This window comes from Halichoeres trimaculatus, unplaced genomic scaffold, assembly GCF_033239565.1.
Source record: "Halichoeres trimaculatus isolate MK-OKI-2021-1 unplaced genomic scaffold, fHalTri1.1 fHalTri1_scaffold_18, whole genome shotgun sequence".
Lineage (NCBI taxonomy): Eukaryota > Metazoa > Chordata > Actinopteri > Labriformes > Labridae > Halichoeres > Halichoeres trimaculatus.
Window position 1 is genome coordinate 4,926,341 of NW_027437196.1, and position 13,084 is coordinate 4,939,424.

General features: G+C 40.8%; 1 protein-coding gene across 1 annotated transcript in view; it reads right to left on the bottom strand.

Annotated features, from left to right (window-relative positions):
* Window positions 1-219: 219 nt before the first annotated feature.
* Window positions 220-13,084, bottom strand: part of LOC141807485 (vasoactive intestinal polypeptide receptor 2-like) — a 28,301-nt gene continuing 15,436 nt past the window's right edge. The window contains exons 4-13 of the mRNA XM_074693549.1: window positions 11,675-11,772; window positions 7,153-7,250; window positions 5,844-5,982; window positions 5,354-5,504; window positions 3,238-3,298; window positions 3,020-3,089; window positions 2,362-2,453; window positions 1,566-1,704; window positions 1,422-1,463; window positions 220-1,329 (exon numbers count right to left, since the gene is read on the bottom strand). Of these exons, the coding sequence (XP_074549650.1) occupies window positions 1,156-1,329; window positions 1,422-1,463; window positions 1,566-1,704; window positions 2,362-2,453; window positions 3,020-3,089; window positions 3,238-3,298; window positions 5,354-5,504; window positions 5,844-5,982; window positions 7,153-7,250; window positions 11,675-11,772 (1,064 nt within the window). The 3' untranslated portion in view covers window positions 220-1,155. The remainder of the gene's footprint in view (window positions 1,330-1,421; window positions 1,464-1,565; window positions 1,705-2,361; window positions 2,454-3,019; window positions 3,090-3,237; window positions 3,299-5,353; window positions 5,505-5,843; window positions 5,983-7,152; window positions 7,251-11,674; window positions 11,773-13,084) is intronic.

Consider the following 13,084-nt stretch of genomic DNA (forward strand, 5'->3'; position numbering starts at 1 on the left):
AACGGAATGACGTTGAAGACGCAACGTAGTGTTCGGTTAAGCTTTACATTGATTGGTTCCGGCTTATCCAATCAGGATGCGTGTGGGCGGAGTCTATGTAAATAAACAGTTTGGATTGATCTGTAAGCCAGACAGGTGTTTCTGGACATGAAACTGTCAAAGAATGGATTACACTCAGTTTAGTATAAAATACTTTTATTTACAAAACTTGGAGTCAAAGGTTTACAAGGCTGTGTTCAAGATTACAAATCTCCTTAGATTCATGGACATAATCAAGATTAATGCACACAACTGGATAAAAAATATGGGTCACAAAAAAAAGAGTAAACCTATTTGGCTTTTTATAAGTAAGGGTTTTTGTAGAGTGAACACCCTTTAACTGAATCTGTAGACAGCGTAAGAGACTATTTTCCCCATCCAACAATTGTGCATCATTTAAGATCCTATAGTGTAAAAATTGTGTAACTACACTGGGAAAAAAAAACATAAAACATAATAAAATTTATAAGAGGGCAATAATGATTTCTAAATACCTCCCGTCTTGACAAAGTAACTGAAGGGTTCTGACGTTATTGTTGTGATATAAAAACAATCTGTATATTATAAGCTTCACAAAGTTGTTCATGCAAACTTCTGTCTCATTTTTATCTAAATGGGGTTGTAAAATAAGTATTTTAACATCATGTAATGAGACTTTGGTTGTTATTTGGACAAGATAAGCTTTTCTAAAACAAATCAATTATAGCTTATTTCAAATATAAGACCGTCATGCCAAGAGAAATAGACCAATTCTTCACCCTCCAGAAAACACAAGAAATGATATGTACCTGTCCAAAGTATGTGTTGCAATGAAACAAAAATTTGTTAAAGTACATAACGACATCACACTTTTGCACAATCTCCTTTGCATGTTATATATCACTGCATGAAAGTAAGCAAAAAAAAAGTAAAGGATTTGATGCAGTTATGTGTTCTGCAACATTTCTGCACCATCTCAGGTGTCTCACAAACTGCAGACAGCTTTAAAGAGTCCTCCAGGGTTAAACACAAACAAAGAGTCTTTCTCAGAAAATTTTGCAGATTTCAAGTTCAGTCACAGGAAAAAATGTGCTTATGAAAGCATCCTTGAGTGAAACTTCCCCTCTCCACTCCCAGTCAGAGCACGGTGGTCTCAGTCTGCAGGATGGACTGAGCTCGGGAGTTTCTGGGGAGCTGAGCTGAGTTTTCAGGGCTGTTTTTGCCGACTGATGTAGCGTGCAGCTTGTAGTCCCGCCCCACATAACGTTTCAGGGATAAACTCCTCCACGTCCTCCTCACCTCACTCTGCACCTTTTCATCCAAACAAAGCAAAGTTTGTTGTCAGTGAGAAAAAATTCAGTATTTAATTTAACAGATTTGAAAACACAGGTGTGCACTCTTACCTCACTGTTGAGGAAACAATAGAGGACGGCTACAATGAGACCCTGAAAGACAAACACAACTGCTGAGTCTCATCTCATCAAGCAAAATACTTAAAGGGTTTGAGTCTTTTAATCTACAAATATTATCTGTTTTTGCATCATTACTTGAAAGGATCCGAGGCCGACGTCAAAGAAGATCTTGACCTTCTTCAAGTTTTTGTCAGCCGGCTCCATCAGGTAGACAAACACCATGTAGTTCACCCCGAAAAGAGGGATCAGGAGCAGCGTGGACTTAGCCAACCGACTAAAAGACACACACATACACACACATTAATCTGAAGGGCAGCTTTATATTCCCTGTTTGCCATTGGTCCTGACTCATCAGCTGATGTATTATGTATAGAGGTCGACCGATATGGGTTTTTTGGGGGCCGATGCCAATGCCGATGCTTTCCAAATTTGGGCAGCCGATGCCGATATGCATAGCCGATTTTTCCAATTTGATATTCAGGCCGATTGTTAAATAAATATATATTTATCACATTTTTGTGAAACGCAGCAATTTCTGAGCAACTAAAAGAAATCTATTACAACAAGTCGTGTCCAGTCCTCTGAACATTTATTCAGCTTTCCAAAAAATGAAATATTTTGTCTGAGTAAACACACAATGTAACAAGCAGTAGTAAACATTCACACTCTTCTTAAAATGTCAAAAAAGAAATTTAAACTTATTAGTATAATTTGAACAAAAGTATGTAATGTATCCAAGTGGTTCCACAAGTTTGAGGTGCTCATCTTTTTTGTGCCTGATAAAAAATTGCGTCATTTTATACAACAGATCAAAAATCGGCTTTTTAAAAGAAAATACGGCCAATTGCTGACAGAGACGAATGTCCATGTCCAAATATCGGCCTGATATATCGGTCTACCCCTAATTATGTATCACGTCTTGAAGGTGTACCTGTACTGGGATCGGTTGTTTCCTCCGACACCAGTGCAGCGCAGTTTCTGCATCAGGATGCGGATGATGCTGATGAACAGGATGAAGTTAATCTTTAGGAGAAATATAAAACAAAGCCAGATCAATTAATTATTAATTCTGTGAAATCAGAGAGGTTTGAATCCATGAAGTCACACTGCACAACTAGAAAAACTGACGTCTCTCAAATAATCTGAAGGAACAGGTCCTATGGTGTAAATCTTAGAGCACTGTGCTTTGACCAGGTTATGTAAGTAACACTATGGCACTTTAATGTTCTCTTAATCTTTAAAATTGTTCTCTCAGTTTTATTTTTGCTTTCAGTGAGCAGAAATTTTTTTTTTTTGAGTCATTTTTGAGCCTTTTTATGCCTTTATTCAGAGAGGACAGAGAACACAGCAGGAAACATGGTGAGAGTGGGGAGAGACATGCAGGTAAGGGTCTCAAACATTGAGTTTGGGTTCAGGGGGCTAATCTCATGGGGTATGAAACCTAACCACTAGTTTAAACCTCAAATTTAGATAGGATTAACATAAAGAAAAGTGTTTTTGATAATGATATTGCAGTTTAAATTCAAAACAGGCAAATCAAGCATTGCTATGATATGACGAACATTTCGAAAAGTTGGGGCAAAACTCACGATGACAGATGTGATGATGGGCCAGTTGATCAGCCTGTTTGGGATTGGGTTTTCATTCAGCTCCCAGCACCTGAAACAAGATTCATTTTCAGTCTTAGACCTTTTTATTCTGCAGTTTTCAGTAACAACATTCCTGCCTGCAGTGCTGGTTGACACCACTAGAGGCTGACAGTTAATCGTGAAGCAGCTCTAGAGCCAGGACTCGCTGACACACTCACCTTGTGTCTTCCAGCTTTACTCTGCATACGATCCATGCAACCATGAACACCAAAGGGATTCCTGAAAGAGGGTTAAGTGGAGAGTTTGTCTGCTTAGATTCTCAGTCTGACAGACGCTGAACATCCTCATGTGTGAAGTCCACATATGTACATTAAACACCTGGAGCTGGATTGTGATTAATAAGGAAGGAATGCAGCCGGCAGGTGAGGGAGGAAGGAGGAAGGAGGTGTCGGCCGGCGGCAGCTGAAGAAGAGCAGAGCTTCGAGAGTTTACGACCTGACCTTTTAGAAAATACACTCGTCCATTTTACCAGCATGACGCACAAACTGTACGTCTGTGAGCGCATGGACGGTGTACTCTTAGGTACTTAAAGCCAGACTCTCTTTCCTGTGAACGCTGGTATGTTTGGTTTCTATGAAGCAACAGGGGAACAGGAGGACACAGCTTCATTAAAACACGTTACTTATTGATCGGTGAAGAATAAACCAGTACAGGATTTCACAATGAGTTAAATGGCTTTGAGTTATATATTTTGTATATTTTTTTAGCTTATAAGTGTCAGGAATACTTTCATCAAAGATTCAATATTTGCATGCATTAACTAAATCCACGTGCCTACATGGAATCCAAAAGCCTGAGGTAGGGAGTGAACACCTCAGTATTTGCAGGCAATGACTTAAATTTGGCAATATGGCTCTAGTCTGGGAGCTTATTGCCCTTCCACATGCCTACATAAAAGCAGTGGTGCGCACAGAGGGGGTGCAGGGGGGCAGTAGCCCAGTTGTTGGAAAAAAAGCATGCTCTGAGCTGTGTCTCTGACTGGAAAATCAAACGATCCTAATAACTTCTAAACCGCAAAGATAGAAAAAAAATCTCTCTGCAGCCAGCCTCAAGCGGATTCTCGACGAACAGCGACTTCTAGCACTTCCGCAACCTAACCGGATGTTGCCCCTTGGTGCTGCAGCCCTCTTGGTCAGGACACCCTTGCAAAAGAGATCCAGATCTCAATGGGCTTTAATCTGATTACTTAAAAGTTAAAATGAATAAAAGAAAAAGAATACGAAACTGCTCCGGTTAAATTGTGATATACTGCCCTCTTGAGAAGAAAATATGCATGGGTTATGTACCCTTCGAAAAGTTTGGTCCACGCCACTGATAGGGGAATGTTTTTGACACCATGACTGGTTAATGGCATAAATTTTATGAGTGACTAAAAACATGGGCTGAAGGCTAGAACAAGAGAGGCTAAAAACATTGGCTTAAAGCTAATACACAAGCTAAAGGCTAAAACATGGGCTAAAGCTAACACACAAGCTAAAGGCTAAAACATGGGCTAAAGCTAACACACAAGCAAAAGGCTAAAACATGGGCTAAAGCTAACGGCTTATTCTCAAGCTAAAAGCTAGAACATGGGCTTAAAGCCAGAGCACAAGCTAAAGGCTAAAACATGAGCTAAAGGCTAAATACATGGGCTTAAAGCTAATACACAAGCTAAAAGCTAAAACGTGGGCTATAAGCTAATACACAAGCTATAAGCTAAAACATGGGCTAAAACCTAATACATGGGCTAAAGGCTAGAGCACATGCTAATGGCTAAACACAAGCTAAAGGCTAAAAAACTGGTAAAAGGCTTAAACACGGGCTAAAAAAACATGGGCTCAAAGCTTATGCACAAGCTAGAGGCTAAAACATGGGCTAAAGGCTAGAGCACCAGCTAACTGCTAAAACACAAGCTAAAGGCTACAAAACTGGTTAAATGCTAAAACATGAACAAAAGGCTAGAGCACATGCTAGCCTTTGACCAGTTTTTAGCCTTTAGCTTGTGTTCAGCCATTAGCATGTGCTCTAGCCTCTAGCACATTAGTCAATGTCAAAATATCTATTATCTATAGCACACAAAGTGACTTTAAAATGTACAAAATATCTATGACAACAGTAAGAAGACAAGAAAAACTGTAGTTCTAGTATTTTATTATTCTTTTTATATTTAAATTAAAATTAATTATTATGGTTTCTTGTTCTTCACTGCTGAATTTAACTAAGAATCGATCAGAAAGTCAGCCATAATGTTCAGAAAAACAAACTTTTACAACCAATGATCGCGCTGTAGCTTACCCCAGCCGATGAGCATGTAGACAGAGAGACGGGTGGAGTAGTTGTGGATGACGAGTAGCAGCGCGTGGAGGTAGAGACCCTCCACCAGCAGCCAGAAGAAGTTTGCCATGATGGAGTAGTTGAAGAACACCAGGCTGACCTTACAGCCCACCTACAACAACAATAAACACAAAATAAACGACAATAAACTGATGACACAGGATTATTTTCACATCCAGACCATCTGCCACCAGCTACAAAAAGTACTGAATCAGCGCAAAAACGCCCACTGAGTTTGGCAGCTGCAGCAGTTTGCTCTTGTGTTGTGTTTTGTTTTGGAGATAAGCTGTTAGCATCTTCAAAAATGCTCAAAGGAAGAAAAAAGTAGCTGTAACATTTAGTGGGTCTGGAAGGTAAAAATCAACAACAGATGGACTAATGAAAAGCATGGTAAAATATGTGTGTGTGTGTGTGTGTGTGTGTGTGTGTGAGTGTGTGTGTAATACGCCACCAGTGAGGGTTGAGAGCTGCAGTCTGTGTTTTCATCATCTTGAAAGAGCAGCGCGTCTTTGGTCAGCACGGCCACGGCTTTCAGCATGAATGATACAAACAGGTTCAGATGGATGTAGTTCCTCGTGCAGTGGAGCCTCCTACACACACACACACACACACACACACAGAGGAGAGAAGAATGTCGACAAGAGTGTTTATAGAGTGTGTTTGAGTGTAAATCAAGTGAAGGATGTAGCACCTAAACACACAGCTGAAGAACATCTGGAGTTAATCCAGGCCGAGCTGCCAGAGTCATTTCTTTCATTCATCTCTACAACAAACTGTTATCGCCCCGAGTGTCTCCGTGTTGAGGAACATTCAGCGAGTTCAGACACATGTTAATAATATATATCCTGACAGAGTCTTTATATATTCTGAACTAGATAAGTTATCCTGACTTTTGGATGATTTCTAAGCCTTTACAAACTTTTAAAGTCTGATAACACACAGAAGTTTGACACAAGTATCCAAACTTTTAGCAGGCTTTGTCCGTCAACTTGTCCCTAATTATGATCTTTTGTATATTTTCACCTTTTATAATATTCCACTTAATAGATGAATTAGATAAAGTCCAACCCCTGTAAAATGTTTTCAGATTAATAAATGAGCCAAAAAACCTCAAGCTATTTCATAAACTAGGCAGTGAATATGTGAAGTTCTGCTGTAAAAACAGAAACTTTAACATGGGGCACAATGGCAAACCCTCTGATTTTGATTCCAGCCCCAGTGGTCGCATAAGGAACTGCAGCTTCTTGCCTTCTACTGTATATTTCTTTCATTTCTTTTAAACATTTATCTTTTTTTTCAACCTTGACACGTGATATTTGTTTTTTGTTTTTCCCGTCTGATGGCTATTGCGCTGCAGTCGGCACCAGTACGGGCCTTAGTTTGGCCGAGGACCACCCTGTATCTTGATGGACAGCCAATCAGATCCTCCGTCTCAGCGCAGGTGTAATTTTTTGGGTCTACCTTGACTTTTTTGTTCCATATTGCTCAGGATCTTTCCAAAACTGTAGGATGACTGTCTTACTGCGTCCAACTTCAGCAGCAATGGCACGCTGCGACGATATGACCACGTTCAAGAAGAGACAGCTTCTTAGCTTTAGCATCAGGAGGGCATGACCGTGTGAATGCCTGACAGAAAATGAACATTTGGGGCAGATTTTGGCTTTAATAGCCTGTGGTCTTAAACTTTTGGTCAGGTGATAAACAGGTTTTGTGTGTGTGTGTGTGTACACTTGTTGTTACAGGTGTTGTGGGGCATTTACCTGAACAGACAGATGATGAAGGTGCTGCTGAGCAGAGTGACCAGCGACAGGCAGTGGCCGAGCGTGGACAGAATCCTCACCACGCGGTAGAAAACGAGCTGAAATCAAAGATCATTAAAATGATCGTTATCAGTTTCTTTGTTCATAAACTGTCATAAAATTTTTAAAATTATATAAATATATTAATTCAGTGCTTCACAAAGCCTAATATTACTCCCTCTGTTATTGAACTGAAATTTGCTCCCAGGGAAATTAAACTTGGATAAGACTCTTCATCTGTCGTCTATCAGTCCGTCACAGTGAGGACGTCATGATGCAGATGTTATAAATAGACCCAGCTGTGTTCCTAAAGAAAGGCATGTTTGCATACCAGGAGAGTTTTCAGAGGAATGATAAAACAGTCGTCTGTATATTTCTGCGACGTGTAAACTGTGCTGAGGTCTGAGCTGAAACCTCCAGGTCTTCAAACAGAAACAGATCGAAGCTGCAGAGAGGGTCTGAGAGGGAGAGTCCCAGCAGAGGGTCTGGACAGGATCAGGAAGAGGAGAGGAAAGAGGATGAGGATGAGGAGAGGAGAAAATGAGAATAAGATGAATGAAAGGAGGAAGATGAAATAGAAGAAAGAGCAGAGGAAGAAGACGGGGAGAAAATCAAACATGATACGGAGTCAGAGAAATGTCAGAGCTGAAAAGGGGAGAGGATGAAAAAGGAGGAGAGGGAAATGAACAAGAAGAGAGAGGAGAAAAAGAAGAACGCAACAGATAAAAATGAAAAGACAGAAATAAAGGAAGACAAGAAAAAAGGAGAAGAATTTAAAAGAGAGGGGAAAAGATTCAGAAAAAAGAAACAAGAGGACAAAAAAGAAGACAAAATGTTAATGAGGAAAAGAAAATTAAAAAAAGATGAAGAAGAGAAAGACGTAGAGTAGTAAGTTGTGAAGAGAATGAAAAAAGATGAAGAAGATGAGGGAAGAGAGGATGAAGATGAAGTAAAGGATGAAGGAGATGGGGCAAAGGATAAGGGTGAGGAAGACATTGAAGAAGAAAGTGATGGAGTGTAAGATGATGAGGAAGAGGATGAAGATAAAAAAGAAATTGAATTAGACAAAAAAAGAAAAAAAAGAAGAGAGAAGGTGAAGATGAAGATGAAGAAGAGGCAGACCAGAAAAAAAGATAGGATACAGAAGGGAATAAAGAGGACAAAGAGGAAGACGATAAGGCAGAAGATGAAGACGACTGAGAGGGAGATGAGGAGGAAAAAGACGAAGACAAAGAAGATAAAAAAATGAAGGGAAAGACAAAGATGAGAGACACAAAGATGAAGAGGAAGAAGAAGAAGTGGCAGAAAACTGAGAGGAAGATACAGGAGAGATGATGAAGAGTAAGAAGACGAAGACGAGGAAAGAAAGGAGGAAGAAAAAGAAGAGAAAATCAAAGATCATACAGAGTCAGAGAAATGTCAGAACTGAAAAGAAGAGAGGATGAAAAAGATGGGATAAGGAAGAGGATAAAGAGGATGATGAGGAAGATGATAAGGAAGAAGATGAAGAAGACAGAGAAAGATGAGGGACACAAAACTGAGAGGAAGATACAGGAGAGATGATGAAGAGTAAGAAGACGAAGAAAGAGAGGAGGAGGAAAAAGGAGAGAGAAACGTCAGAATTGAAAAGAAGAGAGGATGAAAAAAGGAAGAAACTAAAAAGAAGAAACTAAAGGGAAGGAAAGAAGCGGCTCGGACAGGATGAAAAGGAGAATGCAACAGAAAAAAATAAAAAGACAAAAACTAGAGAGGATGAAATAAAAGAAGACAAAGAAAAAAGGGAGGAGAATAAAAAGTTATTAGAGAAAGGAAAAAGAAAAAAGAGGACAAAAAAGAAGACAAAATGAAAATTAGGAAGAAAATTACAAGAGATGAAGAAGAGAAAGAAGGAGAGAAGTGAGTCATGAAGAGAATGAAGAGGAAGAAGATGAAGATGGAGAGAAGGGTGAAGGAGGTAAAAGATGAAGGAGCAGAAGTTGATGAGGAAAAAAGTAAGGGGTGTTGGTTGATGAGGAAGAGGATGAAGATATGGAAGAAAAAATGAGACAAAAAAGAAAAAAAAAGAAAGACGATGAAGCTAAAGAAGATGAAGACCAGAGAAAGATAAGGAAGGGGATAAAAATTAGGGATGGGTACTGAGTAAGTACTTTTATAGGTATCAACCAAATTCTGTCAAAAGTACCAGGTACTGATTCATGTAAAAACCAAAAGGTACCATGTTTAGGTACCTCAATGCATCCTTGTGACTGTGAAGGAGTGGAAGAGTAGGAGATTTTCCATGCTGGGCATGAACACAGCATTGCAAAGTGATATACAGAAGAATTAATATGTTAAATTGAAAAAAATATATTTTTATTATCAAACAAATATATTTTTTACCACATAAACACAAAAAATACCAAAAATTTGTAACGTTGAGAACCGGTATCAAAGCTAGGTACAAGGGCCTTGGTACCGTATCATTTCAAATGTGAAAGGTACCCATCCCTAATAAAGAGGATGATGAGGAAGATGATAAGGAAGAAGATGAAGTCGACTGAGAGAGAGATGAAGAGGAAAAAGGCAAAGACGAAAAAGAGAAAAAAAAAGAGGAGAAAGATGAAGAGGAAGAAGATGAAGAGGTGGCAGAAAATTGAGAGGAAGATACAGGAGTGATGATGAAGAGAAAGAGAAAGAAGAGGAAAGAGAGAAGGAAGACGGTGAAGGAAGGAAACATAAAGAGGAAGAAGTAGGATATAAAAATGAGGAGAGGAAGATGAAAAGGGAGAATGAGAAAGAAGAAAAGATGGCTGAAGAAGAGAACGTAAAAAATGTAGAAGCTGAAAGAGAAGAGGAGGGAGAGAGATGAGCTAATAAATGTGTGATGAACTTCTTCATAAAACACAGATTCAAAAAGAAGACGACGATAAAACAGATCAGATGAGAGTCAGAGGCTGAGTTGACCTTTGACCTTCAGGGTCGGCATCTGATCTTTTTATCCCAAAACAAATTTTTGTGAATTGTGTAACCGGTGGAGGAATTCTTGAGTTATTGTTGGGGATGTTTCCAGGAGATTTCCTCCAGCAGAAGAGGAGAAGGGATGTGAGGACGCGGTGCAGTCTCAGGATGTTCTGATAAACCTGGATGTTACCTCCTCGTTCAGAGCTCAGAATAACCCAACGGTTCAGGAATGCAGCTCTGACTACAAGCAATAACTGGAGAGGTCAGAAAATAAGCTCTGTGGCATCACGCAGGACGCCGCGGGGCGACGGGAGGAAACACACAGACACACACCAACACACCAGACGATGACTCACACTCCATCACAGCAGTTTCCCTTTTTTCTACAACCACCTGCACGTGGCTCGCAGGGTTAAACATCCAGCTGTGTCACTCTGCTTCATGATCCTCTGAGCGCTCAGCCCAACAGGGAAAAACTCCTCCAGTTTTCCTTCATCTCATCAAAAAAAAAAAAAAATACACACGAGAGAGCAGACGAGGACGGATTAAAGAGCCGAGAGCGCCGAGACCAGGAACTGAACCCTTCAACTCAGCTGCTGGAGCTGAGAGTCTGATCCGGTGTCTGGTCTCTGAACAGGCGGCTTAAAACACCCATCCGTTCTCCTCCCAGGGAGAGACGCAGAAAACAGCCACCAGACGAGGCTGAAGGATCCAGATTTTCAGAGGTTGAAGAATTTCCTCGCAAAGTGAAGACATTTTTTTATCCTTTTTTACTGAAACGCTTCGAATCAGTTTCCTGATGTTGGTGGAGTCACTCGAAATCGTGGCCAAAAACAGGAAAGGTTGACTTTCACTGATCTTTTTATCACATGCATGCTTAGATAAAACAAAATGTGAAAGTTTAAAACACGATGAGAGGTTGATAAAGCACACCGAGCCCAGAGATCAGCTGGAGGTCAGAGATCTGTCAGCTCAAAGCTCCCCCTCCTCTCCTTCCTCACATCTGATCCAACCCTGACCTTCCTCCTCGTTTATCTCCGTCACCGTGTCCTCTCCGAGCTGACAAACACACACGATATGAAATCAGCTCGGTGTCAGCTGATCGTGCTGATGTGAGATTTTTCTGTTTGTTATGCTATCAGCCTGACGCTCTACTCGCCTGTCGGCACGTTTGCACATCTGCAGGTTTCGCACTCGTACAGAGTGAAACTGATCTGTGGTTAGAGCTCTTTGAAGCAGATCAGCAGCATCTCCTGAACTTCGTCTGTGGTTTGTTTTGCAAGCTGCTGATCTGGGGAGAGATCTTCAAGTAAAAACAGAGATATAATCCACAGAGATATCCAGACTGTGCTGCGGTTTCACCTCTGAGAGCAGAGGTCCTCAACTCTGCAACGACTTCTGCAGCGACTTCTGCAACTCGTACAAAACATGAGACTAAAAATGAAGTGACTGAAGCTCCATTATTTGATAGATGTTTACATGTTATTAACAACTCACTGACTTCCAGGTGATGTTACTGCATATGTTAATTTTCTGGGCTCACCTCAGAGGGTTCGTCAGTGTCGTCTGGCCAGCAGGCGGCGGTGATGACGGGGTAAACTTCCGACCAGCCGCTCTCTGTGCAGTTCCTGCTGATTAAACCTGGAAACACAGAGATGATAACTGTAGATTCGTGACCCTCAGGGCTGAAATAATGAGTCCATTTAGTTTAATATTTCATGGGTGAACTTTAAAGGTCCCATATTATGCAAAAATCACTTTATTAAGTCTTTTAGTGAAATTTGTGGGTCTTTGTCTTTCCTCCCAGCCCACAAAAAGTGATATTTAATGACAAAACCTGTATTGAGTAGAGCTTGTGAATGTAAAATCCTGACCTAAAACGAGCTGTTTGGATTTTGGGGATTTGGCGACGTCAGCGATTCCTTTTTTTGACCAATCGGTCCACCAGCAGCGGAGAGGAGAATGCCAAAGTTGAAGAGCCATCACTGCTCTGTTTTGGGCAATAAACAGCCACATAGTTCCATACACAAGCTTCCCATCTCAGAAGAAGACAGACTAAGTGTCTAGAGTTCATTTATCAAGGAAATGTTCCGGCTACACTCAGTAAAACTTTGCATGTGTGTGCTAGTCACTTCACGGCCGACTACTTTTCCCCCTTTGGACAGTACAACAGAGGGCTAGCGAAGAGACTGGTCCTGAATCCAGGCGCATTACCAACCATCCTCCAACAAACCTGGGACCCTGGAAACGTGAGTATTTTAAATGCTGTGTGATGTGGAGCAGATGGACAAGCTTTTCCTCAGTGTCCCCCTGTCTCTGTGTTAGCTTCAGGATGCTAACTGTAGCTGCGGTTAGCCTGTTGTTTTGGCCTGTAATGTTACGGTAAACGAGCTTCTCTGTTTTCTAAACATTATGCGCTCGGAGCTCGTGGCGCCGCTCTCAGTGATGCTGAAGAGCGGGGCGGTATCAGCGGCGGCTCATTTACATATGAAGGCCACGCCCACTAAATCAGAGCGTTCTGAACAGAGGGGCTATGAGAGCCTGGAAACAATGCTGCTGTGCTTTTTGAACCAAAACATGATACTACTGGGAACGCCCGACTGGAATACCCCCAAGGTCAGAATTTCGAAATTCTGAGTCGTAGCACCCACACCACCCCAGAGTTCCCCGTAGGGAATTCCTAGTTCAGGGGTTAACAGTAATTAAGCTAATGTTATTTGGGTTTTATTTTAGAATTTCTGACTAGTGTTCATCGCGACAAATCAACCGTACATAGAGTATTTTTTGATGTTTATTTACAGAAAAACTGCTGTCATGGCAAGTTTTTCCAAATTTCCGATTCTCATTCACGACTTTCCATTTCTGAGTACAAATGGAATGCGGCTTTGGCGAGTTAGCCCAAGCAGAGCTAACATAACCTCTCTCTTCATTTTATTAAAAGACTCTCAAGTTT